The 26,556-nt window shown below is 37.1% G+C and overlaps 1 protein-coding gene across 8 annotated transcripts in view; it reads right to left on the minus strand.

The window, feature by feature from the left end:
* NKAIN3 (sodium/potassium transporting ATPase interacting 3) overlaps positions 1 to 26,556 on the minus strand; it is a 360,907-nt gene that overhangs the window by 168,897 nt on the left and 165,454 nt on the right. For 5 of the 8 annotated variants that reach the window (XM_064507476.1, XM_064507473.1, XM_064507474.1 and 2 more), the window contains 3 exons: positions 18,551 to 18,688; positions 8,805 to 8,885; positions 4,200 to 4,283 (listed from right to left, as the gene is read on the minus strand). In XM_064507476.1, the coding sequence (XP_064363546.1) occupies positions 4,200 to 4,283; positions 8,805 to 8,885; positions 18,551 to 18,688 (303 nt within the window). The remainder of the gene's footprint in view (positions 1 to 4,199; positions 4,284 to 8,804; positions 8,886 to 18,550; positions 18,689 to 26,556) is intronic. The other 3 variants (XM_064507475.1, XM_064507480.1, XM_064507479.1) reach the window with 2 other exon arrangements.

The following is a 26,556-nucleotide window of genomic DNA, read 5'->3' on the forward strand; positions in this document are numbered from 1 at the left end:
ATAATAAATACAATACTTTTAAGTGTAAAGCTGATTAGTCACACAAATGAATTATCAAGCAACATCATGGATTTGTCATGTTTCTGAAAAATATGTTTTAACTAAACACAGATTAAAATTAATCTGAACACAGAGAAAATGAAAAAGAATGCAATGATTTTTCATACACAAGAGGTTAGAGTAGATGACTGGATGGCCCTCTCTACCCTTATATGCTTTGACTCCTAATTCTGCATGTTCTCATTCTACATCTAAATACACTTTTCAAAGCTTGCTATGGTCTTCAGGCAGATATAATACAGGTACTCAGTGCTTTAAATTCTCCAGCATCACAAGCTGGTGCTGCATGCACTCCTGAATCACATCGGACTGGGACTGCATCCTTCTTTCTTTTTCATATCCAAGGTGTTTTTGGAGAGATTTTGCAAGCTACTTTACCTATTTACTGCCTCCATGTGAGACTGTATATATTTTAGCTTTCTTTTTTTAGGATCTGAAAAATTAAAAAAAAAATCAAGATCCTAGAAGTATCTGGGAAGTTAAGCTAATGAAATCAAACAAATATGAGTGTGATGCTTGTATTAATAAATTTATCTTTGTAGCCAGTTAACCAACCGTATCATATATATATCAGACCCATCATTTCTAAAGCCAACCAACCATGCATGTTCAACAGCTTATTAAATAAAGAAGCCACAGAGATGCATCATCTCCATGTAAACCAATGACAATGATGGCGGCCTACTGGAAATATCAGTCTTAAAACTTAACCTGAAGGAGTATAAAAGGACATTAATTCTCCTTAGAGAACTATGATTGTACATAATTTTATGAACCATGGTAAATGTCACCTGAAAAGATACGGACTTCAATTTTTTGCACCATCTGGAATGTACTCCTGATTAAGTTGTTCAGCAATGTGATCATATCTCCTAAACAAACTAATTAACATCAGAATGACACATTTTGCAGTTTTGGCAGCATTTATCGGTGTCCCATTTGTTCCACATGATTTTTTTTTTCCCCAGAATGACCTTATGTTCAAGTCGTACCACCAAGCTAGCTGCATGTTAACTCTCCTTACAACAAGAAGCGTATATTTCATTATAACTTACATGGTGTAACAACTCTACACAGTAGGGTGAAACAGTCTGAATAACAAATGACTCATTATGTGAAATCTGGAACATCAAGAAAGCAAACAAATAAAAACTTCCACGAAGTCACTTCACCTAGAAGTCTTTGAGGCCAGTTCACAGTTCAAAATTTTGAATTGAAGGAATCTTCACTGATTTCAATACAAGAGTTCTAAGTGATTCATATTCTTCCATTCTCTAATTCCTCATTGTGTAGTTATTCCCTTTTTTGGCAAAAAATAAAAAATAAAAAAATAAAAAAATAAAAAGGCAATGCACTTTTCCATAGCATCACAGTTATGAATTCACAATTCTTGGCTAATAGTTTTCTAACTTTTAATGGAAACAGGCATTGTATTCTGAACAGAAACTACTGCATGCAGCTTCTCTTGATACATTTACTAATGATGGTCTAACACAACATCAGAAAATACTGTTGTAAATACCATTGAAAGGCACACCGCCAACACACTGAATTTATGATTAACAGTACCTAATACCAGTCAAGGCCAGAGTTATTATTTTGAAGCTCTGAAATGTTGTTGCTGTTCAACATTGCACTGCATAACCTAGCAGTAAATTGGATTCTAGGTTTATTGCCAGTGTAGTTAAAAATTCAAAAGGTTGTTGTTTGAACAGAACATTATGGAAGAATATTAAATACAAGTGAACCTGAATATTATTTCTCTTTATTGTGAGAGAGCAGCAGGATGGGAGGAGTAACTTGCATAAGGAAGGTCATATTAGAGCTTTATATTTTAGGAAAAACACTCAGTGGAACCTCTCCTGTAGGAAAAGGTAAAAGAATAAAGAAGAGACAATGGTTCTAAACTTTTTTTTTTTTAATTTGTCCTTATGAGAGCTGATTCAAAGAAAGAATGAAGGCCAAGGGATGAAATGGATTGCATCAGGAATGTAATGAAACTTATACTGGGCCTGGTTCTCTTTATTTTTTACACTATTTTAACTCTCTTTAATTAAGCAGCTTTTAATTAATATTGCTCATTTCTCCATGTCAAAGAAGACTCTGGAACATTACTCTTAAAACAACAATTCTTTAAACCCTCCTGGAATAACAAAGTCAGGAAGGGGAGAAAGCAAGAGGGTCCAAACTTCAAGAAAATAAACACTATCCTCTCATCCATTTTATTTTCTGCAAATTGAGCTTTATTAGAGCATACTAGGAAGAGAGTATATTTAACTACTGCTATAAAACTAGTCATTTGTAATGTCTAGAAACTGCCGAATGCCTAGAGCTACATCCGTTGCTTTGGTGTGATTTGTTATTGTGCATATCACAGTCAGCAGCAGTTGATAGCATCAGCCAAAGCACACGGACATAGAGAAGAGGTGTGGAGAATAAGAAGATAATGCTTATGTAGTCTCTCAAGGCCCAAGAGACATGCCAGCCAAAAGCAACTAATATTATTCAGAGGTGTGTGGGAAGAAATTCTCTGCTAAGCTGGACATGAATATGTGTACCCTGTCTAATAGCAAAGAAATACACTATTATCACTGTCACATTCTCCTCTGTGACAGATGTGTTGCTGTACGTGGGAATACAAATGTATTCACTTAATAATCCACCAACAGAAAAGAAATAAGACGAATCTTATCTGTAAGAGATGCCTAATCTGTACCAAGAATGAATAGAAATGTCCACGTTGCCTCATCCTTGGTGTCCTGGGCCTGAACACCAGCCACCACTTGCGCACACTCAACAGCAGCTATCAGCCTTCTCAGAGCCTCCTGTTTTTCTGTGTCGCTATTCACTGCATGAAGAGAAAAGGTAGGGCTATCCTAAGATCCCAAGGCAGAATGTCAGCCTCCTGGAGTTAATAAGATTTAAGCCGTTGAGTTTTTTCATTTTAAACACTTCTACCCTAAGCTATTCATGGACAGTAACTTGGGATTTTACCCTGACTGCAGCTTATTGGTATAGATTAAAAATAGCAGCAAAGAAGAGTTACTGAGATCATACCATATAGATATTTATTTACTTTGTTCTTCAAAATATCCAGTTATGAGTTTTTTTTAACAGCTACAGATCCTATTTAGTGCCTTTATTATTAGAAAGCTTCTCCTAAAAATCCAACCAAAATTTCTTTGCCATGTGCTCATCAAATTATTTCTTGCCCTTCTCCCCCATGGATATGAAAAAAGCTGAGCACTTTCATCCACATATGAAGTGCTTGAATATGGGTAATCTATTACGCCTCACCTCCAGACTTCTGTTTGGACTGTAGAAATCCTTTTTCTCCTCTCCATTTTCCTTATAGGTTTTATTTTCTAAGCTTATTACTTTTTGTCCCTCTCCTACGAATGCCGCCAAGTTTGTTTCCTTCAGTGGGCTACCCCAGTGAGGAGAACTCTGATGCTAATTATGCCAAAACAATTGTCTCCATTTTCTCAATTATATCAGCGCCAGTCAGAATGACAATCACCTTTTCTTTCACATTGTTATCCTAAATTCAAGCAATGTTCATATCCTCATTACACATTAAAAAAAAAGGACATGAATCCAAGAATATACCTTTTGCATCTTTTCTAATTACAAAATAGCATGGGTTTTGAGCTTAACTTACTCCATCTGAGATGATTAGATAAAATTGCACAATAATTAAGGACAGAATAACGTGCACCACATGGAATGAATTGGATTCCAGAAGTAGCCAGGGCATAGTCCACATGATCACTCCCCATTCTAATGTATAATATAGTGTTTAGAAAAAAACTATTATTTCTCCATTCCCACAGATTTTGTGGTAAGTAATTTATTAATCTGTTTTTGTCTTCCAATGGAATAAATTTCAATGCACCAACTACAGACCTGGATCACAATTTAGTCTATAGTTCTGTCTCCAGCTTTTTAAAGCTGGCCAGGAGTCTCAGAGACTTCGAACTTCCATTGATAAAAGTAAATTTTACAAGAAATAATATGTAAAAAAGATTCTTTTTGCTAATTAACATATACAAAATGCAAAAGTTCGTACTCAAGAAGCATGCCACAGAGAAAAATGGGCAAAGCAAACAGAAACATCACAGAATAGGAAATGAACTCACCAATCTTGCACAGCTGTTTAAGTATGTTATGTAAAACAGTAGAGAAGGAGTGCAGACTACTGAACTACCCAAGGTGATGAGGTACTTTGGGAGAGAAAATGGTACAGAGAATAGTTATTTTCTGTTTAACAGGAGGAAGTGGAAAACCTCCAAAAATCCTTGTGTCTCAATAGCACTTGACTCTGATGTAATATTCTGCAGGAAAATATGCCAATATACATTTACTTAGATAAAGGGCAATAAAGCACAAAAGCCAATGTGACAGTAACTCACAATAAAACAATTAATAGAAAAATGATCTATCAAAAAGTATCAATGGGCAGAGCAAATTATAATACAAATACACATGACTATTTTCAATGTAGATGTGAAATAGCGACATAAGTGGTAGAAATACTAACTGCACACACTATATGAATGAAATCCCTTTTGTAAAGTAAAAAGTACAGTAAATAGTGTATTGCTGGGGATGGAGGACTGGCTTATGCAGGTTAGAAGTTCTGTGAGTGACATTTAAGAAGACTATCCAAACCTTAAGAATGACAGCCTCTGGCAAAGTTTCTGGTATTGTTTCAGATAGGATCTAGTCAAACAATATTTTCAAACATGTTTCATAGAATTCTTAACATTTTCTTTATCATCTCTTAGTCCTTGAGATTTGTGCTTATGTTTATACACCTAAATTTTGTCCATACTCTTGAAAGTGGCAATTAGAACACATTTTCCTTTTGAGACACAGAGTAAGATCCAAACAACTAACGAGCCCAACAGCTAAAAGGTATACAGATGTTGCAATCTGTCATTCTGCAGTGGAGGATTAAAAGGACATGTAATTATAGTTTCATCTCTGTCCCACAGGGTAGTTAACACTTGAAATTACACTTTCAGTTTTATGACAGTAGAAAATGAAAAATATAGGCAAATTTCCTTCCTCATACAGGCACTTTTTCTAGTACTAGACAAATAGTGATCTCGTGGAGTTGTACTGCTAAAAGAAAAGAAAAAGAAAAAAAAGAATTGAAAAAACTAAGTTAACCAAAAAAAGGGTATTTTAAAAAATTTCTGAAGAGATACAATTTCTTTAGTCCTGAAAAAGCAGTAAAATTATATTTTCACATTTATAATGAAAGTTAAAAAGCAGCTTGCCTTAAACATTGTCTATAAAATAAGTAAGGAAGAATCTTTTACTCAGCCTTTTGCTTATAACACCCAGGTTGTGGGAGGGCCAGGTTTATTTCCTTGCCTGCCTGAAAAGACTTGAATCTATATCACCCATTTCTCAGGAGCCTGCCTGAATTAACATACTATAGTTACTCTGGGGTGGGCTGTTTTCAGTTTCTTCTGTGAAACTATTCCACATTACATGAAATAATATGATCTTAATTGGAGCAGGAACAGCAACCTAAGAGAATTTCCTCACCACAAGCCTACAGCCATATTTATATTCTTTCTGTTCCCAGCCAACCACTTCCCACTGACTTCCTCCCCTCAGTTTTATCAGTTCAGTCCTCCAGATTATTAAAAATAGAAACTTTGGTGGGCATTTGAGTCAGAATATTTGAGAATGTATGAAACTGTTTTTGGCAAAGGATTTTAAAACATGAAATGTGTTTTCAACTGAAAGTATAAAGGTTTTTCATGTCACTCTTACCAAAAAAAGGCCATACTTTTCTGAAAGGATGTAAAGGATCAAGTCACATATGCTATGTTTGACCCTGTGAGGGTGGGTGGCATCAGTTTTCTTTGCTCTTCTTTGTTCCTCATCAAGAAAAGCTTAAAGACTTTGGTGTACTAAACTCATAAGCCTTAAAATAGAAGTCAAGGAGTACCTTAAAAAAATCAATTTACCAGGCAAATCTGGGCATTATGCATTATAGTCAAAGGAAAAATGTTTCCTTCAGACCCTCACAACAAAGAAAGACCTAAATTACCCATGTTGTTCTTATTCTCATTCAAATTTTCCACCAATTTTAATGGGACTTCTTGGCATAATTCAAACAGAGAGTATTCAAAAAAATCTTCCTTTCAGCTGCAAGATCTTCCTTTCAGCTGCAAGAATAAGATCTGAGAAAAATTTCAGCTGCTGGGGGGTATCTATTAGCACGTCTGAAAAGTGTAGTCTGTCTGTATTGTATGTCTACTCCACATGAAGACATTTTATTAAAATTACCATTTATTATTGTGACAAGTTATATTTTCTGATGGTATTAATGATGGAAGACCTAATAAATTCACTGAACTCCAGGTAAAGCTAACTTTAATTCTATTCAGGGCAAATACACATAATAGTGCTTAAAAAACAAAAATTCAGTCAGCCGCCAGACACTGTTATTATTTTTCCTGAAAGTATGTCAACAGAAGTAAAAATTTATAATCAATGTGCATTAATTGCAGAAACAAAACCCTTTTTTTAATGGAAATATAGAATAATCACATGAGAAGAGGTGAACATTGCCTGCTGAGATTACCAAAGCGAGTAAATAGCCATCTTTGAAAAGCCTTTGATAGGGTTTGTTTTATGAACTACATTAACATGTCTTGCTAATAGCAACATTTCTGACACATCTAACAACACAGGAACATATTCATGGGAAGCAATGAGGAAATGTTTAAGCTAACATGCTTGGTAAAATGTGAGTCCCAATTAAGTGAGTGTCAAATACCCATAAACTTGTAAATAGCCAGGTTTTTATGAATACAGCACTAAAAGACTGCTATCTGTTAATGGCCACATAATCTCTAGAATAATTTTCACAGATGGCATTAAATGGATTCCAAATTCTGTAGTTCACTTAACAAAATTCTTGATTCTGCTATTGCTAGTTTGGCCCTGATACGGATGCCTTTGAAGTCCACTGTACAAGACCAGTTAACTTCCATGGAGATAATTTTGTGTGTATCAGCTGGTAGAGAAACTGCTTTTCAAAATGTTGTAACTATAGACCACAAGATGCAAGTTCCACCAAAATTCTAGGGTCAACATAAATAAATAATAAAAACAGGGATTTTTCTTAACTGTTGACTTATACCTGTGATACTGTTTGTTTGCCTTATGACTTGTCATTTGTGATAAATAAAAAGACCTAAAAGTGAAACACAGTGGTGGAGCTGGAAGTTGGAGGATTTCAGGTCATATATGTTGTTTTATAACCTGCTTATCAATGGAAAGGGTTTGATTTTCTACTCCGGTTTTCACTAACTTAAGGGTCAGACTGCAAGTTTCACTTACCAGGCAATTGGATAAAAATAGTAGGGAAGGTCATCATGTAACGGAGTTAAAAAACAAACTCAATGTTTAACGTAAATTGAAAAAAAAGAACAATTGCTTTGGGCATTCATCACTTTTGTGTGTTGCCCTTCTGTTCATCTAATAGATTTTCAAATAAGAACATGTCAGCATTATCATTTACTCTGATCTATGAAGTGCACTAATTTTCTCATCAAGCCCATGACTTCTGGTGAGCAACATCATACTTTGAGAAAAAATAAACAGTTGTATTTTTTCATTAGGAATTTTTATAACCAAAGGAAGCTATCACTAAAAGCTTTAATTTTAATGAAATATTTACCATCTGAGCAAATTAAGTTTTATATCTCATTAAATGGGTTTCACCAGATTTTTGTTGGTTGTTATCCAAAAGCTAGGAGGTTTAATGGTGATCTCAATAAAGGATGTACATCACAAATTTTGCCATCTTAATTAAGTCACGCTAACAACTCTCTAAAAGCATTACATGAATCAACATTAATGTAATTAATATTGCTAAGTCTATGACTATTAATTCTAGTAATTCTACAACATTTATTCTAGTAATAATACTGGTATCTGCTTGTGCTACTGGCATACTGTGCCTGAAATTATTTAAATGTGATCATAGTAAACAAAGATCAATAACACGTATTTCTGACAGTAGGATGAAAATCAGCAGCTATTGTATGGAACTCACTGTGGATACAATGCTAAATATAACCTATGCTAAACATAAGTGCTACCTTGGATGATTGTAACATGTAACTTGATACTTCCAGCAAGCACTTCTGCTCTAATCAGGAGTTTGAATAAGGAATCAGGGACCTAAAGCATTGAGTGCTAAGTAATGAAAAGCTTTATTCAGATGTGAAAAAAGTCATCCTTTGCCATTTGTTCTTTTTTATAAAGAATTAACGTTCTCACTATGAGACCAAATTATTCAACAATTTATTACATTAACCTTCTTAGTAATTTTCTTTAGCTGCTTTCAAAGCAGTCTGACAAATTCAGATGTATTTTTCATACACACTTGAAACTTCACCCAAAATGACACAGTCTGTTTTTCAACAATCAAAAAGCACCTTAAATTTTCCTCTGAACACCTTTTTCCTTCAGATGGTACTTCAGAAAGCAACTGTTATTCAGATTCATTGCATTTATGTACTTCAGAAATACGGCTATTTACTATTATAGAGAAGTTCAAATACTGAAGTTCTCTTTGGAGGGGAGCTCCGAAGTTTAGATTATATATTCAAACAACCACATTTTTCCTCTGTGGTTCTGGGCTTTTAAAATCTAAGAGTTCTGATATTAAAACACCCTCCCATAAACCTAAAGAACGATAAGTGACCTACCTTAGAAAGTCCGCCTACTTCCAAATAGAAGCAGATAATGAAAACATTCCAGGTGACCCACAGGGCAGTCCACACCGTGTACTAAACACAAAGCCGGATGAAAGCAAAAAAGACAGAAAAATAAAATGTGAAGATGAAAGGACTTTATACTGAGCAAATCAATAATAAAAAAACTGATATCAATAAGTATTTTTCTTCTGGGAACAGTCAAGCAGAGAGAGTTCAGAAAAGGAGTTCTCCCTGCAGAAGTCCCCTGAGAACCATAGGAAATTACAAATCCAATATGCTTTGCTGCTCTAAATACATACCAATAAAGTAGATTTATTCTTTACAGTTTTATACTATTCTACTGATAATAATTAATTCCAGAATGCTGACCTAAACATAGTTTTGGGGACAACTGTAAGTCATTTGTAAATCACAATTTAGCTCTGGTAATGGATATTCTAATTCAAATGCACTATATCCTACAAAATATTATGAAGAAAGGCATATGAAAAAAACACCAAGTTAAAGAGAAGCCCTATTGATCTGATATCTGGAACTTGTCTGACAATGAACAGATAAAATTAAAGTCAAGTCTGGTCTCTTAAGGGTCTTTCTGTAAAAGGTATTTTAATTAGATTATTATTTCAGCTGACTGTGTCTGGCTCATTAGTTCTCCACCCCTTGCGGCCATGAGCATGATCCTAAAAGGCACCCTTAACAGACAGACGTGTCCAAATCTCTTCTGGGATCTTCAGTGTTTTACATGAGTGCAAGAATGGACTCATATTCCACCGGCTGTGTGAATGGGAGATTAATTGGTCTACTATAAATCATCGTTTATATTTTAATTGTCAGCATAACTAACTGGTACTACTTCCTTATTGATGCACTCTTTACCTGTATATGACTGTAAAACTATGCACAATTAGCTGTTCAAATAACAGATCAGGATCATTTATGTCTGACTAGCTAAGTGCATGCTCAGCAATGCTGGAGCTACACCCACCTAAAAGATGTAATGAGAGGCTACTATGGTGGTGCCACTTTACATTTATATGCTTATAACCTTCACAGTGGAGAACTGCTGCTAAGTGGCTTTGCAAGTCTAATTAGCTGTGAACAGGTCAGACTAATATGCTATTGTTTTGCTTCAATATACCCAGTAAAACTCAACACCCTAATCTACAATATGCCAGATCCCATTTCCATTCCACGGGTGCTGTCAGTTTGACTTTGTTGTGCAGCTTTCAATTATTTTTCCCTCTTCCTTGCCCTCCCTATAGTTTATAATGAAAAGGTTCAGTTGAAGAGGGTTGATCTTTTGCACACTTTGATTACCCCCACATGCTATGTGCCCTTGCACTTCAGCAGTTTCTGCACGCAAAATGGGTTAGCTGGTTTAATTTAATTTCTTATGAGGTACTTAGGATGCTTGGAGGTGTCCATTGCATAAGAAGCAGGTAATTAATACACAAAATAAGAGTAACAGTCCTGGTCCATTTCTTCTGGTTTACAGAGAAGGGCTGTGTGGCAAATGAAGGCTGGGTTATTATAAAATAGACAAAGCTACTGTGGTCTGAGAGCTGTATAAGGTCTGTACTATTAATATGATTACCATATAAGAGGATATCACATTTTTATTACATTTGCTGACTTTGTAGTAACTCATCATAAGCCCTAGATTTTCCAATATATGTCCAAAGAACCTCAGGTGCAGTGTCCAAAACTAATGAATGCGTAACACACACGCCAGCTGCTAGGACTTTAGGCATAGTTAGACATAGCTGTTCATAAAAATCAGATTTCAGAAAGCTTGGGAGAATTCCACCTTTTAAAAAGGAAATTTTCATTCATCTGTCCTCAAATGAAATTTTGCATTGCAATAAAGGCAAACGTACTTGATCTGCCAGGCCAAGCCAAATCCTTAAGGGCTTCATTCTGTTCCACGGGTACCAAAGACACCTCTGACCCATGTGGGCAAAAACCATCCCAGAGTGCTTTTCCAGGCCGAGTCACTATGTTTTACAAAGTCAGGATCAGTTAGTTCAGTTACTTATCCATTGTGACAGCTACTGAAGCAGAAGTGCAGATGTGAAGCAGAAAGGCATCTTGAATCCCAGCTATTGCACAAGAGAGAGGATCTTCCTACTGTCTCACTGAACTGTAGGACTATAAATAGGCTCCATTTTATTTAAGAACATAATAATTACATATTTAGCAATTAGCACTACATGAATTTTGAAAGTGAGTGTTATTCTCCACATTTGGAAACATGCCTTTTTGATTACACAAGTAGCATCTTTTCCCCTTGTATAGCATCATAGGTACTTACAGAAGACTGCATTAAAAAAAATAAATAAGACAGCAAAAGCAAGAAATCAAAATTAGGAAATGTCAGAATTCTGGTTATATATGTGATCTTAATTTCCCCCTTTGCGGATATGCAATATAGTACAATATTTAATTAAATCATCATAAGTAAATTTTTATTCTAAAGGACGGCAGTTCACTCAGTACACTTTATGAGCAGTTAATTCACTAGTTCATTTCTCTTTGTCAATCAGATCCTGCTCTGAAGACAGAATATTAATTTCCTTATGAGATTTTCTAAGATGCTCATCACTGTAATGTGTGAGACCACCACAAACATTAACTAATTTATTTTATGTTATAAGGTAATGATACAGCCTTCAGAATGCAAATGATGTTCTGATACTTGCAGAGATTGCATTCAGAAGTATTCATACATTATGGGCACCCAACTTGAGATGCTTAAGGCTTCATTTTTCAGAATGCTCAGGCTTATATAGCACTTTATCAGCTCAGTTCAGTACCCAGTGGCTGAGCATTCAGTGCTTGTGCAAATCAGATTACAAGCTCTCAAGTCAAGAACCCAGAACACAAGGAAGAAACAGTTACTGAAAGCAGGTGAGAAGTTTGGTTTAAGTTTAAACCAAACAGGTTTCAGTGGCTGAGAGCAGAGATCAAATTCAGCTACCTAGCACAGCCTTTGACTGTCTGCACAAAAAAAGCAATCCTTTTATTTCCTCTTATATCCTCCTATCCTGTAGTCACATGCCTCATTCTTTTTGATTTTTGCCAAATCAACTTTGGATTCTATAGCTTCTATCACCAAAAAAACCAATGAATGTCTATTCTGCCAATTCTAAGCGAGGTATCCTCTATAAAAAATATTGGCATGCATCCACGCAATTCAAAGCTGCAAATATAGAAAAGGCTCAAATTAAGATTGCACAGGCAATCTTTAATATTATATTTTCCTAATTTTTGAGTGCTTGTTCCTGAAAATTGATAATGCTTTTTGAACATCATGTGTATATGTGTAAATTTATATTCATATAATTTACTAGTTTAAAAAACAAATTGTAACAATATTTCATTTTGTGGCATCACATTAACATTTGCTTGGGTCGCTAAGAGAGGCATAGATTTTACATCCATCACAAAGAGTCTCGTTTGGGCAAGCAAAGTAATGGACTGCAGTACTGGCCTGTTGTCCTCCAAGTGAGGAGACAAGAGGAAGGAGAACATGTTATACATGCTGTCAGATGTCTGCTGTCAATGGAGGAATATTTATAGTCAGGAATGTCAGGTCCACACTGATTCGCAGTGTTCATTTCCCTCCCAAGGGTCCTCACCTAATCCGTTTTGTGATCTGACCTCCATCAGCACCTCTCTGTCCCAACCCCATTCCTGGGTAATTCAACCTCTGTGCCATGTCCTGAACACTACCTTGGTGGTCCTGCTGTACCTGCACACTTTTATCCCACCTGCTTTCAGTGACTGCAGCCCTAGTTCTTTGGTCAGCTATGTTCCGTCCCTCCCTGGCTCATCTAGTCTCATGCTCAGCATTGAAACCCCAGATCTGGCATGAAGAAGGAATTTTCCACACAGGTCCAAGACTTTTTTTTTTTTTTTTTTTTTTTCCATAGCACACATCATGCACTACTTCTCAAAAATCATCTGGATATTTTCACCTAACAAATTCCTTCTACTGAAAGAACCTATGACACTGGTGATAATATTTGCTGCTTTCTCCCCATGATGTACTGCAGAATTTCCAGCCTTTGGTCTTTTGTACTAAGGATTGCATATTGAATGGGTTGAAGAAGCATTTGGTGCCTTGGTATGTGAAGAGGATACTCCCTAGACATTACAGGTAAAATGTCTATTAAATTATTGCATAAACCAGGACGTCACTTTCAGATCCCCTTTCTTAATTTCGGCCTCTCTACAATAATGACGTTTTTATAATTCTTTTGACTCTGCAGTTCATTTGCATATTGAAACTGCCACAGAAATACTTTTTGTGTACCAGTGGAATACAGCCACTTGTAGAATGAAATGATTGCTGTTGGATGGGCACAATGTCACAAGGTTATTCTGTTGAATTGAAAGGTAAGAGAAAAGTTTGAGAAAAAAGGAAGTTTGAAGGAAAAAAGGAAGTTGCATTACAAGGATTGTGGTATAAGTTTAGCTTTAATAACTAAACTATCTCAACTGTATATTTAGTTGGAAATTCAGCACCTCCTCTTAAACGGTGTCTTGGCATTAGGACAAATGTGGTCTCAGTAATACTTCAAGGGAAAACCAGCAACTAGTGAGTCCTCACAACTTCTTCCTGTAACACCTGGGTGTGCCTTAGAGGCATCAGTACTTACAGAGACCTACTTCATCCCATTTGTGAAAGATGACAAGGAAAGTAGCATGAAATAACATGATGGAACAGTAACAGTTCAGGACTTACCAGGAAGGATATTCAAGGAGTAGTTTTGGATGCTTAAATATTTCATGTGTGTTTTCAAATGGCAAGAATGTTTGCACAGCATTTGCGTGAATACTGTATAAAGTAGTCCTGTTTTCTTTTTTTTTTTTTTCTTTTTTTTAAGAAATTGCCTTCTGGCATTTCAGGTGTACACATTGCCACAGTATGAAACAGCCTATATATCATATTATTTAATGGAATAAATTAAGCTAAGCAAAGCAGAGATCTCCACTTTAGATCCCCCCTACTTAATCATCTTATTTTCGTTTCTCACTGTTCATTAATACATTTATGTTCAGCTTTGGGACAGGTTTGTGTAATCTTAGTTTTATGACTCATCATTCAGAAGGCTTTTGAAGTTCTACATCAGAAGTAGGAGAAGGGGGAAAAAAAACAAAAAAACACTTTAAAAAGTATTCTGTCATCATCTTTAATCAATTTTAACAGCCTGAAAATCTTGCCATTGATGGCAAGTTCTGCCAAGAAAGGAAAAGCATGCACAGGGAAGAAATGGATCACAGTATAACTCTGGAGCTGTGTGACTGGTATGTTACACCGCAATTAGAACTCAGGTTTAGCTGTTCTTTCTTCTTTGCAAATGTTTGTGTAAGCTTCAAATGAGCTAATAACAGAAAATTAGGAATCAGCTTTGCACTTCAATGTCCCCTGGGAACTTTGGACTGATTTAATTCAGCCACAAAATACTCAGGTATTGAAAATAACACATCTGCGTAGTGACAGGACAAATTGTTCAAGAAAATTGATTTAAATTAGAAATAAATACAAAAACTTAAAATAATTATTGGATTTAACTAATCAGGACATTTGGGGTTAAGACTCTTGCTCTTTCTCTCTCTCTCTGTGTTTTCTAAGCTTCTCTGAGGACTCAGAATTTTATGTTTGTAAATTGTACAAGTACAGTTCCAGATGGATTTCAGAATCACCATCCTCATACTCCTAGATCTGTAGGACTGTAGACTGAGAACCTCAGACACTACCTTTGAATGACACTACCTGGAATGATGGTTGTAGTTGACAGAGATGCTTCCTGAGTCAGCCATTGCGTTGCAGCTTTTAGGGACTGGGGCATTTATTTGGCAGAAAGTTCTCAGTCTGAATTTTGTATCACTTAAGCCATGAAGCAAAACTCGTTTCTTTCCTCAGATTTTTCTTTTACAATGGTTATGCTTGTGCTGCACTCAAATAAATGACTGCAACTTATGTAGACATTAAATGCTGGTGTAAACTAGCTAGCTTGGGTTTAATGACAATGAAGGAGTTCAGAACCATCTTTATCCACCTTCTATCACACTGACCACCCTGTGCTCCATGGCTCCAGGTACCTGCACCAAAAGCATGCTCAGTCCTTTCTGCAGAACTACAGCCTCATATCTGACTGCAGTGTACATATGCTTCACGTTATGGCACTACATGAAGCCAATCTTGTATGAGCATCAGTTCTGACACAGGAAAGGAGAGAGGAGAGCTATGCATGTAGTGGCAACAACATTGCTACATAAAAAAAGCTGAGTAACATGCAATCACATTTACCTTGAGGGTTTTAACAGATTCATTGTTAACTCTGAACTACCTTGAGCTGAGGCCACACATGTAACATATTTATTCATTTCCTTCCCATCCCTGCTGCATGTTAAAGTGACATGGCAGCATAGGATGGCAGAGTGAAAGCTTCTGTTTCTAGTGAAAGAAACCTCCAGTCACAGCTTTCCTCACCTATACAATACATTAAAGGTCTGTTGAGGTCAAAGCAGGCCTCTGGAGCTGACCAGCCCTAGTCAAGGTCTCCACCACAGTAGGCTAAAATATCATAGGGACAAATTACACACACACACAAAAGATCACTTGTCTGTAGGCACTGACCTATCAAAGTAAACCATCGTATATGACATGATTCTTTCATTAGTTCATTTCTTTTGCATTCAGACAGGATCATATGCACTAGCAAAGCTAATTTCAGGGGAAGTCTTAAGGAAAATATAAGGGATACTTAGCATACTTTTCCTGAAGTATTTGGTTACTCTTCCAATTAAACTGGATTTAAGTAAATCTAAGACAGAAGCTGTAGCAATTGGACTACATAAAAGCATGCTTCAACACATTTCTTTTGCCAAAGCAAACTGATTTCTCACTCAAATATGGAACAGGAACCAGAAGCAGACTATTAGATGTGACTGAAGATGAAGATATGGACTTGGAAAGCCACGAAGCTTCTCAAATAATTTGGAGCCTAATTCATTACTGAGAGCCCAGGCAGAAAATCTCTCTGCCTATTGTCTCTAAGTAATATTGAAATTCAGGACTCTACTAAAATTTGCATTAAACAAATTTTATGTTTGAAACCATTAGTAAAAATTTACCTCTATAACAAGTAGAATATGATTTTGGAATCAGGGAGGCACTCTGTCCTTCCTTGGGAGAAACACCTCCAGATTCCCTTTTCCCTTGATGAAGAGAGCCTGGAGCTGCCACTGGAAAGGGGTCTTTGCTGTTTGTACCACAGACTTCCTTAGGGCTTCTGAGGACAGTTGCTGCTGGCAGAGCCCAGATGCAGCTGGCAGAGCCCTAGGAAGCACAGCTTCTGGGGGAGCATGTGTTATTGGAGGATCCTCAGGCTATAGCTCAATGAGCACTTTAAGCTGGCATAAGCCTGCACCGCTGCAGAAAGAATCAGTGCACTTTCCCCCTTCCTCTGGCTGCTTGTTCCCATTTCCCCTCTCTCACTTCCCCCCTTATGCTGGAACAAACCATGTAGTAAAAAATGTCAGGGAGCCGACCTGCACGCAAATTAACAAAGCAAAAGAAAACAGCTGCTTTTCAGCTGGATCTGTTCCTTGTTTGCCAATTTATCAAGTGGCTGCATGAACACTTGTGCTGGTGCAAAAGAAGGAACAGTAGAGAGACTGAAAGCAGCAGCTGAGTAAAATTGTTAGGCTGCCATGAGGTATTCACTGAATTCAGCCTGAGGGTAAATCTAAACACAAGGCTGCACTGCCAGGTTTGTAGCCACTGACATGGGCCTTCTTGCATCTCCTCCTTTCCCCTCTGCCTCCACATTGCTGTCTGTGACACCGTGCCATCCCAGCCCCTGCCTTATGCTGGCCCAGGTACTCATCTGAAACCCCCCAGACTGGATTCAACTCACCAGCCTAGCAAAAAATTCTCCACTTTTTGCTAGGTTGGTTTTCTGACAGCTTAGGACCTGAACTGACTTACCAAAGGGTCGAGTAGACTACCACCAGAATTGCTAGAGAGGGATTTGAAGAAATATTTAGCCAGAGAGAGGAAGATTGGGGAAGCACAAGGAAGCGTGGAAGATATCCCTTCTGCTGGTGCTAAGCCATGAGACTCGTTCCAGATAACTTGTGTATGTTCACTCTTCAGATTTCAGGTTTGGCTCAATCTATCGCTACTTCACTGGGAGCCTTACATTAGTCAGGATACAAGCTGCTCTAAAGTAGTTGAGTAGTGAGTATTCACACCTAGTATAGCATTTAGCACCTACATATATGTTTAAAGTTAAGATCAGATTGTGAGTTCCGTTAAATACAAGAATAGAATGTCATGTTGGCGTGTTTCTTTAATTATAGTGTTCTGTGCCTTTATTCTAAAACTACCTTAATATATTCTAAAACGATCATTTATATTGGAAAAGACATAGAAACAGTCAACATCCGTTGCATTTCTTACGGAAAACAAAAATAGAGCTTCCACTGCTGAATGGCAGAGCTGCACCTGATGGGCAAGAAGTTTTGGGTTGTTGCACTTCAGACACCAATTTCTAATGTAATTTTACAGGTACTTACCCTCATTTGCCTGAACTGTCTTTTATATAAAATGGAAAACATGAAGCAGAAGGGTGAGTCATCAATATATGGATGTAGGTACCCTGCTGCCCAGGTCTCCAATGATAGGTATTAGATAAAAATGCTATTATTTTCATCAATCTATTTTCAATTATTTATAGTCCGCTTGTGAAGCTTAGATAATATGAGTATTGAGAACCTCAGTATTACCTTGGATGCACTTTTTGTTCACTTTTTCTTTTAAGACATGACAAAAAATTACAGGATTCCAGGTTTGAACAGAAAAGATGAAGCTTTTTAAGCGTTTGTTTAATGAGTTTTCCCTAGGAGACATTTATTTCACTCTTCTGTGAGGAAAAAAATACTTTAGCCACTTAAAATCCATTACTAACAACATAACTGAAATGTCCAAATACAGGCACTGCCAGGTAAAGATGTAATAATCATATATTAAGGAGAGATAGTAGGGGAGGAACATGGATATTTCTGATGGCAGCTCTCCTTATAGCTTTGAAAGATTTTTTTTCTTGGCTATTTTGAAAACAGGAAGAAATCTGTGGAGCTTCAAGTTGCAAACATCAGAGACAATTTACAGGGTCAAGGCTATAAATATAGGTCTTAGTGAAGTTAGACATAAGTAAGAGGGAGATTTTTTTGGAACTCTTTGGTCCCAGGACCATAGGAATTTCTACAATAATTGCTTCTCTCAAATTGATGAAGATGTAACTAGACTTGACGTAATCATAATAAAAAATTTTTTCAAATGGCCATGGATTCTGGATTTTTCTGTAGAAAAAAGAACAACAATTTGTATCTCTTTTCTTCATTTAATTTATGTTTAGTCTAATTGTAGATGTTCCCATGATCCGTCTCTTTTAGTAATCTTAATGGTATCACAAATAAGAACAAAAGAACTTGTATCACAGTTAAACGCTTGGCAGAACTTCCTCTAGATCACCCATTCTTGATAGCTTCCAAGATCTCAGAAATGTCACTCAGTATTCCTAAATTTGCAAAAAGATGTAGAGACCTCAAAAGTTTTTACAGAAAGGACCAGTGGGTGTCTTCAAGCCTAAGAAAATTCTGCTTTGCAATGTGACAGGCTTTAAAACCAATTATAAATATAATAGATAATGAAGGAGACTTACCACGACTATATACCGAGGCCTAAACTGGATGGTTCCAAACAAACCCAAAATGACAACTATTATTTGTAGGAAATTGCCAAGGATAGGAGCCCACTGGAAACCAAGGAAGTCAAAGATCTGTCTCTCTAATGCTGCCAGCTGTAAGAAAACACATAAACAGAACATCCACTTTTTAATTATGGGTAAGTCAGAATACTAGTCAGTCTTTTTATTATCTGCACCAGGCTTCACCGGACTGGAGTATGGCAAAATTCTGGAAACTATGGTTGTTGGGTGTATTCTTTGTCAGTGTTTCAAGTACATTGTGATAAAGCACTGAGAGAAACTTTAATTCAAGAAAATATTTGTAAAACCTTCAAGTAATATAAAACCACCTCAAAAACAAACATTGGCAGGTTTTCTTTTATCCTGGTATGTTGGAAACTGCGAGGCTTAAAAATATTCATTTAAATACAAAATGTGCCTAAAACAGAGACTCGCTTAGTTAGAGCAAATTCATGTGAACCTTGCTATAGTTACTGAATTATCATCATGCTCCTTCCTTCTCCATGTCTTCATTTTCTTATATTAAGTCTCAGTCAGACTGACTGCAATTTCTCTTCCTAGAAGGCAGATATTTTGGCCAAAAAAGAGCAGAGAAAGCTCAGCAGAATCCCAGATCTAGCTATGTGGGTATGTTTGCGGGAATTCCCTACTACAGGAATTGAGGAAGACTGCTGGAAACTCCTCACTAATTTAGGCATGGAAGCAGGATCAGAGAATGAAAGGTGCACAATGCTGTAGAAAGTTGGAAGAAAGTTGAAGTAAGGTGCTCCAAAACTGCCAGCCTGAGAGGTATCTGCAGGCTGCCAAGAGGTGGTTAGGGTACTGCACATCAGAAAGACACAGTGGTGGTTTAATGGCTTGCTCCCTCCTGCTCCCTACCTTTGTACTTTGGAGGTGGATTTATTTGGGTGTTGAAGGGGAGGGAGGTAAGAGGCAGCAGCCTCCCCATTGCATCAGCAGGTGGTTCTGCAATTAAAATTCTCCTCTTGCCCATCCCTTAGGACAGTTTCTAAACACCTCCGCATCAATGGCAGCATTATGATTTTTCTGCAAACCCATTTTCTACTCATTTTTGATCATCCAGCCTATTGCTCTAAAAACACTGGGATCAGCTTTCCTTGCAGCACACCTGTTGAAGTTTAAACTTGGTTCAATATTTTTCTTTCTCTGGCAAGACGTTTTTGAGCAGCTAAACAGAATCCTACTGAGCAACAACTGAGTTTCTATTCCTGCCAGAATTTATTACACTTCTACTTGATTTTACTACATTGTTACAGACTTTAAACTTTACTGAAATATGCACTTAAAATATTTATAACCAAGACAGATGGAGTATGCATGGCTCTATGAATACCAACCAAACTATTATCACATGCGGGTATTTCAGAAAACATTTCATTTTACACATAATGGCCAGATTCATTCCTCACTTACAAGATGTGGCTAGCTGTAGCCGACAGCAGAATCCATCCTTTCTGTACAAAAGTCATTCCATACATCTGTAATGAAAATCTTAGTCTCTATGCTGAGGCTAATAAATACGATAAATCTAAACTACTAAATGAATCATCACACAGTAGACTATTAATATTAAAAGGATGTTAGCCTTTTGGCCATAAAAGATTCTACTTTCTTAAGAGAAACAATCTTAATCTTTTTGATGCTGTAGGTGAAGGAGAATCTCAAAGGGAACAGCATTCCCACGTGAGTGAAGTTGTTGACTCATGTGGCATTAGCTTTCTATCCTGCATTTGTTTACTTCATACTCTGCCCTCTCTTCTCCTTAACTCATGGCCCTGTACCATCTCAGTCAACAATTAATTGTTTTCCTTAGTCAGACAGAAAAGAAATACAGACGTTAACAGCCAAAATCAGAAAGTGACATATTTACATGGGCCTCTGTGGAATTTCAGTGCCTAATGGTGCTCTCCTGGGAACCACACTCAGTCATTACCTCATCTAAAAGTACATGGGCTTCCTAACTGGTACACAAAAGCAATGACTCTAGTGTCATTTTCATGCTGTCTTCACCTTACAGCAGGTTCAGGAGCACCACAGTAATGGCCTAGTTGGGACTTCACCAGGGAACCCTCAGAATCACCCTCCAAATGGGATCCCTCAGACAATTTAGATGATCTAACATTTGCAAATACCTGTGTAGCTTCCCTAAAACACAGGATACATCACACAGTGTGGTACAACGGTGCCCCATATCCCATGCATGATATGGCAGAGAGTTTCAGATACTCAAGGTACTAAGATTCCTATGTCCTATATCACCTAGGAAGCTCATTTATCACATCCATGGCCAGGGCCAGAGCCTGTTTCATTCCTACAACTGCAAGTGGAGATCTTCTGGGGTCAGGACAGCACTACATCATCCATGGGCCACCATCTTTTAGAGAAAATGTGTCTCCTCCTTTCCTTCCTGCAGCCCTGACATTATCAAATGAGCTGAGGATGGAGTTGCCAAATCAGCCTAGAATCTGCTTATCAGCCCCCTCTGCCCTGTCATTCACTGAGACTCCCATGTAGCCAACACTATGTCTTCTCCCACACCAATAAATTGAGTGTGCCCTGGAATACTCCCAGACACTGGAGCCAGCTGGCTTGGAGTTGCCACCCTGCCCTCTAGTGAAGTGTTCTTGCCTCTGAAACAGGGTGGCTGTGTGCAAACTACCTGCTCAAAATCGTCCCTGGACCTTGGGGAACCATTTCAGGAGACTGCTGGTTAGAATGTGCCCAGTTAACATGAGGGAACATCCTAAGCACGCACAATAGCATGCCACTGCTTGACTGCTTCCCCAGGCACACTTGAATTTGCTTGAGTAGAGAGCATATGGCTCTGCCAGAGCGGGAGTTGAGGAAAGTCATTTCACACAGATGGTTTGCTGCAAGAGATGGCTGCTCTTAGACATTTTATGCAGTGTTGAAACACCTACAGCAGTCTGAAAGACAAAAGTCTGCAGTACAGATATGAGTGAAGCTATGTAGTGTGCATCCCTCCTTAATCTGGTCCTTAGGAACCATCTCTCAGAGCTATGTAGATCTGGCTTGACCTGTATGACTTTAAAGTGCTTTAACGCCTGAAAGACATATTACTGCAATGCCAACAAACAGCCACTGCACTTTTCCAACAGACCAATGTTAATGGGCCTAGTACTCAGCTCATGACTAACTTGGATCAGAAACAAGGTTTGCTTTCATGTGCATCTCCCTGACTTCTGCCAAGCAAGCTCAGAGAACACCAAACAGGACTGTACTCCCACAAAATAAAAAGGTGGCCGCAAGTTTCTTCCCAAATATACAAATGTGTATATACTCCATATGTATACATACACATATAAAACAAAAACTAGCCCTTTTATGGGTTACTGTGGCAAAGGCACCCATTTCAAACACAGAGGAATGAGGTTCAATTTCGTCTACTGCTACCTACTGAGGAAGTACCCTAGGGCACCAAAGGGGACAGCTTCTACTTGAAGCTGTGCCACTAAGAAAAAAAAAGAAAAAAGAGAGTACAAGCAAAAAAGTGAGTCTATAGCCTATTCCTTAGGGGTCTTATCTGGGATTCAGAGAGCTGCTACTATTTCTTGCCTGCAGGGCTCTTTTTTTATTTTTATATACAGTGACAGCATGTAAAATACAGAAAGATTCCTGGGAAGCCAAACAGATAGCACCATTCCTTTCCCACTGACAAGTGCTTTCACCATTGGGCTATGCAGTAAGACTTTCTTATGAAGCTAAGTCTCATTTATTTTGTTCTTGTCGCCAACACAGAGTAATTTGTTTCATCCCTGAAGCCCATAGAATACATTAGTGGAGAAAAAAACTTAAAGAAAAGAGAGAGGTAGGAGGCATGTCTATCCTGCTCAAATTCCTGTTCTATTCTAAATTATACAACCTTCTTGCAGACACTGCAGATAGAAGTTAAAAAACGAATAATTCATGATAATTACAAAGGAAACGTATTTAGTTCTGGGTTCTTTATACCATGAGGAATATGCACTAAATAGAGATAATATAAGTGCTTCTGTTCTTATTTCTGTTGTTTTACCCAAAGGAATCCCCAAACAGAGGTCAAAGCCACAGACCTTTTAGCTTTGTGCAAGTGAATAAAAGCAGTCTCTAACCCAGTCTATCATTTAGATACTTTATTGCACAGAAATAAACAGAATGGGATGGACATAGGCTGCTGTGCACAGTAACAGACTGTCTTTACACAGACATGAAGAGCCCGTAACCTGTTTTTGCATAGATCCAGAATCTCCATAGCCACAAGCAGCTATTAGAGGAGCTTATGCCATGTGGTGCAATTGGAAAGGAGCAGACATCATGATAAAAATAGTTTCAAGAAAGAACTTGGAGCTATGTGTCTGTGAGTGCTTTGAAATGTTTTCCAAAAACATTTTGATAATAAAGAGACTGTTTTTCCCAAATACAATTTTTTCCCAAAAGAATTTCTCTTTTCTTCGCCATTTTTAGATTCTTGTGAGAAAAGCCAGAATAACTAAACCTGCAGGCAAGGTAGAAGTTTCCAAAATTAGCTGGCTCACTCCATGGATATAAGAGGCACACTACAAGTTAGTAGGGCAGAAGGAGCACGAGGTTGGTGAGATGGGGAATGTCTGAGGCAACTGAGGTACTGTGGAGGGTTTACTGTTTGGCAGAAGGAGGCAAAGAAGCCACTTGCCTTTCTTAGCAGGCACATGTGCTGGTAAAAGCTCCAGTGCCAGTGGCATCCAAGCCAAGAAATGTTAGGAATTTCTCTCATAAATTGTTGTTTGATGTTGTTATTTAATGATTAACATAAAAGGGGAAAAAGTACCCAGACCTCTCTTGCAAATAAGAGGGTCTCGTGTCTGAAAACTAAATATTGGAGTTTGTTTTTAGTGAAAACGCTGTCAGCATGAAAGCTTATAAAAAAAGTCAAAGTTGATTGATAGGAAATAACATTTTCATATCATAACAATGCTTGGAAAAGGAGAAATAATATTTCTTATCAGTGCTGCCAAGGAAGTTATACAGTGCCTTGTTAGTCATCATCAGCGTCAGCAATCCTACATTGTAAAGAGCACAACGCAGGAGACTGGTACTAGCAGTGAAATGCTCTAGTGGCACTGTGTCAGACCACTTAATGAAGATGTGCTGCATTTTTCATGTTATTTTACCTCTTTGGTTCACTGAGTCTATCAGACATTCCCTGTGTCCCTCGTTCAGTAGAGTACAAGGAAAGGGTACTGAGAAACAGCAACACTGGGCTGCCTTAAAGTTGCACATCTAGACTGAACTTTCTCATCTGGCCACAGCCAAACCTTTTTGTGTTAAGAGCAAGAAGTTGAGGTCAGCTAACCTGTCTGAATTTTGAGCTTCTTCACTTTAGGTAGATAACCAGATCATCTGTACTGCACATCTGGGAAATCTTGAACAGAAATATGACTGCTGAAGCCTTATTGCCCCATATACTGCTAATGGTGAAGTAGTAACAAAATAAAGGGTGAGGCAGCAGACAGCAATGCTCTGCAGAAAGAAATTGTCAAGATATTCCTGGTGAATAGAATAGTGAACAGAGAGATCAAAGATATTATTAAGGGCAAGTTCCAACCAATAGCCCCTAGGGAACAAAACCCTCTTATAAATGCTCAGGTGCTATTATACTTTTGCAATACATATTAGAAGCTGTCTGGGTGATGTGCCACCATGGCAGAGTTAGGAAGTCAACCTTTCAAAATGAGTGTAAAAACTTAATTCCCTCTCCTGTCAGAAACCTCACAGAAAACATTCAGTTTTATGTTTTAATAGAAAAGCTTTTGTGTAAAGGAGACATTAGTTTTAGAGGAATAAGTAGATCTACATCCTTCATAGGAGAAAGAGCTACCAGATCACAAAAAAAGTTTATGTATGTAAAAGATTATTTTATACAAGGAAATACTTTTAAAAGGCTTAAAATAAATATAAAAATATAAAATGGCTTCATATAAAAATAAAAGGTTAATGGCATATAGAAATATCTGTAAATCTGATACCGTATAAGTTACTGATTTTACAAGACTGGGAAAGCATAATCTCCTCTACATTTCATTTTAAAATTTTGCTTCAGTTTGTCAAGCAAGACATTAAGTAATAGTAATTATATTAAGTAATTATAAGTAATAAGTATAAGCAATTATAACAACTGGTAAAATGTCCATTCTGTATCTAGCAAAATTCTATTCAACTATTCTAACAGTAATCAACAGTAATAAATAATAACAGTAACAAATTAAACATTTACAGCTTCCTAGTTGTGTAACTGCATAGCTTTGAAAATTTTTTTTGAAATAAAAACAACTTTGAGATCTATTAAACTCCCCCACAATTAATAGGAATTCCTACATCAACTATGTGTTTTCCCAACTTTCAAAAAGGAAGGAAGTTGTATACAAAAAATGGTAAATCCAAATATTATAGTCTAGAGGACTCATATTTTAAGTTCAGATCAGGAATTATCTAAAACAATTGAATTATCCATGTAAGACTCCATTTTGGCTGATAATACTAAAAACTATCAGAGGAGAAGGTCTAAGGCCCAGCTCACCATATATACTAACTAATGGTTCTGAGGATAAGATTTGCTTTTTCTTGATGGATGTTTCATTAAGAAAACATTTTTGTAAAACCTTTGGGAAAATCCACAATGTTCAGATCCTTCTTTTGAATTATTTTGGAGAATAAGCACTTTCTAATTCAAGCGAAACAAAATCATCAAAAATCTCCCAAACTAGTCTGGCTAAAAACCCACTATTGTAAAGTAAAATATTGACTTATCAAATGCTGAAATCCAGAATTTCTAACAAAGGACTAACAGCTGAAGCAAAAAGTAGGGAAAAAATAATTACTTGAGTCAAAGATTGAGCAATAAAGCATAAAATGCTTTTATAAGGATTCCATACTTTCAGTATAGCTTCAGAATTTTACTGACGTGCTTGACTTCAGTAAGAAGGAACATAAGATGTAACATGAAAGAAATGTCAGGTTTATAACAGAGGAGTGGAAGGGTAGTGTCAGATGATCACTCTTGATTGAATTACGCTATTTAGGAAGTTACTGTCCCTCTGCTAAAGGTTATAGCTTCCTTACCTGTGAGTTACCATCTTCCAACAGAAGCTTCATAACTGAAGATAAGTGCAGTCTATGTTCCAATGCAATGTTAAAATTTTACTCAAATCACTTCTTTACACCTTCAGTGACAGTTAAAGCATTCATCTTAGCACAGAGGAGATTCCCATTAGAATTTTAATCATCTGAATTCACTTGTCTATGTGAAATACTAGCTCTGGGGTGATTTTAAGATGGTAATCCCTTATAATAGCTCACTAAATACATTTATAAGATTATGTGGCATGAAGGTTATTGAATTTCAAAGAAGGTTCTGAGTAAATCACTAATGTTTATAGTAAGTTCAGTTTCATGGGACAAAAGAGAAACTGCTAGCTTTCTGACAAGTAATTGTCAAAGAAAAAAAGTGATGGTGTAATATCAAAAGTGCCTTTGCAGTATTGGTCAGACAGGTAATTGGCTGTCAGTTGGGTAGCTGCGAAACTGGATGAAATATAATGCAAAGGAAATATATGGCATCATTGCTGAAAGAGCTCAGTACGAAGAGTTGTAGCAAAGGTAAGTGAAGGCCAGAGAATAGAAACAAAGAAAAGAAGGGCAGATATGAAACAAGAACAGTCCTTTTTAAGGGAGTTTGTATTGCCTTTCATCAACAAACATTATTCTTATTTATCAACTATTCAATTGAAAATATTAAGTACTAGGTAGTGGTCCTTCCACTATTCTTGTAAGTGCTTTAGTGAATGAGTTCATTTAAGGAGGATGGCAGTGATAGCATCCAATATTACTGAAGACATCATTTGGGCAAAAGAGTTTCAAATACTTTTCTGGAGGAAAAAAAAATGTCACTCATATATGCCCTA

This window comes from Dromaius novaehollandiae, chromosome 2 (genome assembly GCF_036370855.1).
Source record: "Dromaius novaehollandiae isolate bDroNov1 chromosome 2, bDroNov1.hap1, whole genome shotgun sequence".
In the NCBI taxonomy this organism is placed as follows: Eukaryota; Metazoa; Chordata; class Aves; order Casuariiformes; family Dromaiidae; genus Dromaius; species Dromaius novaehollandiae.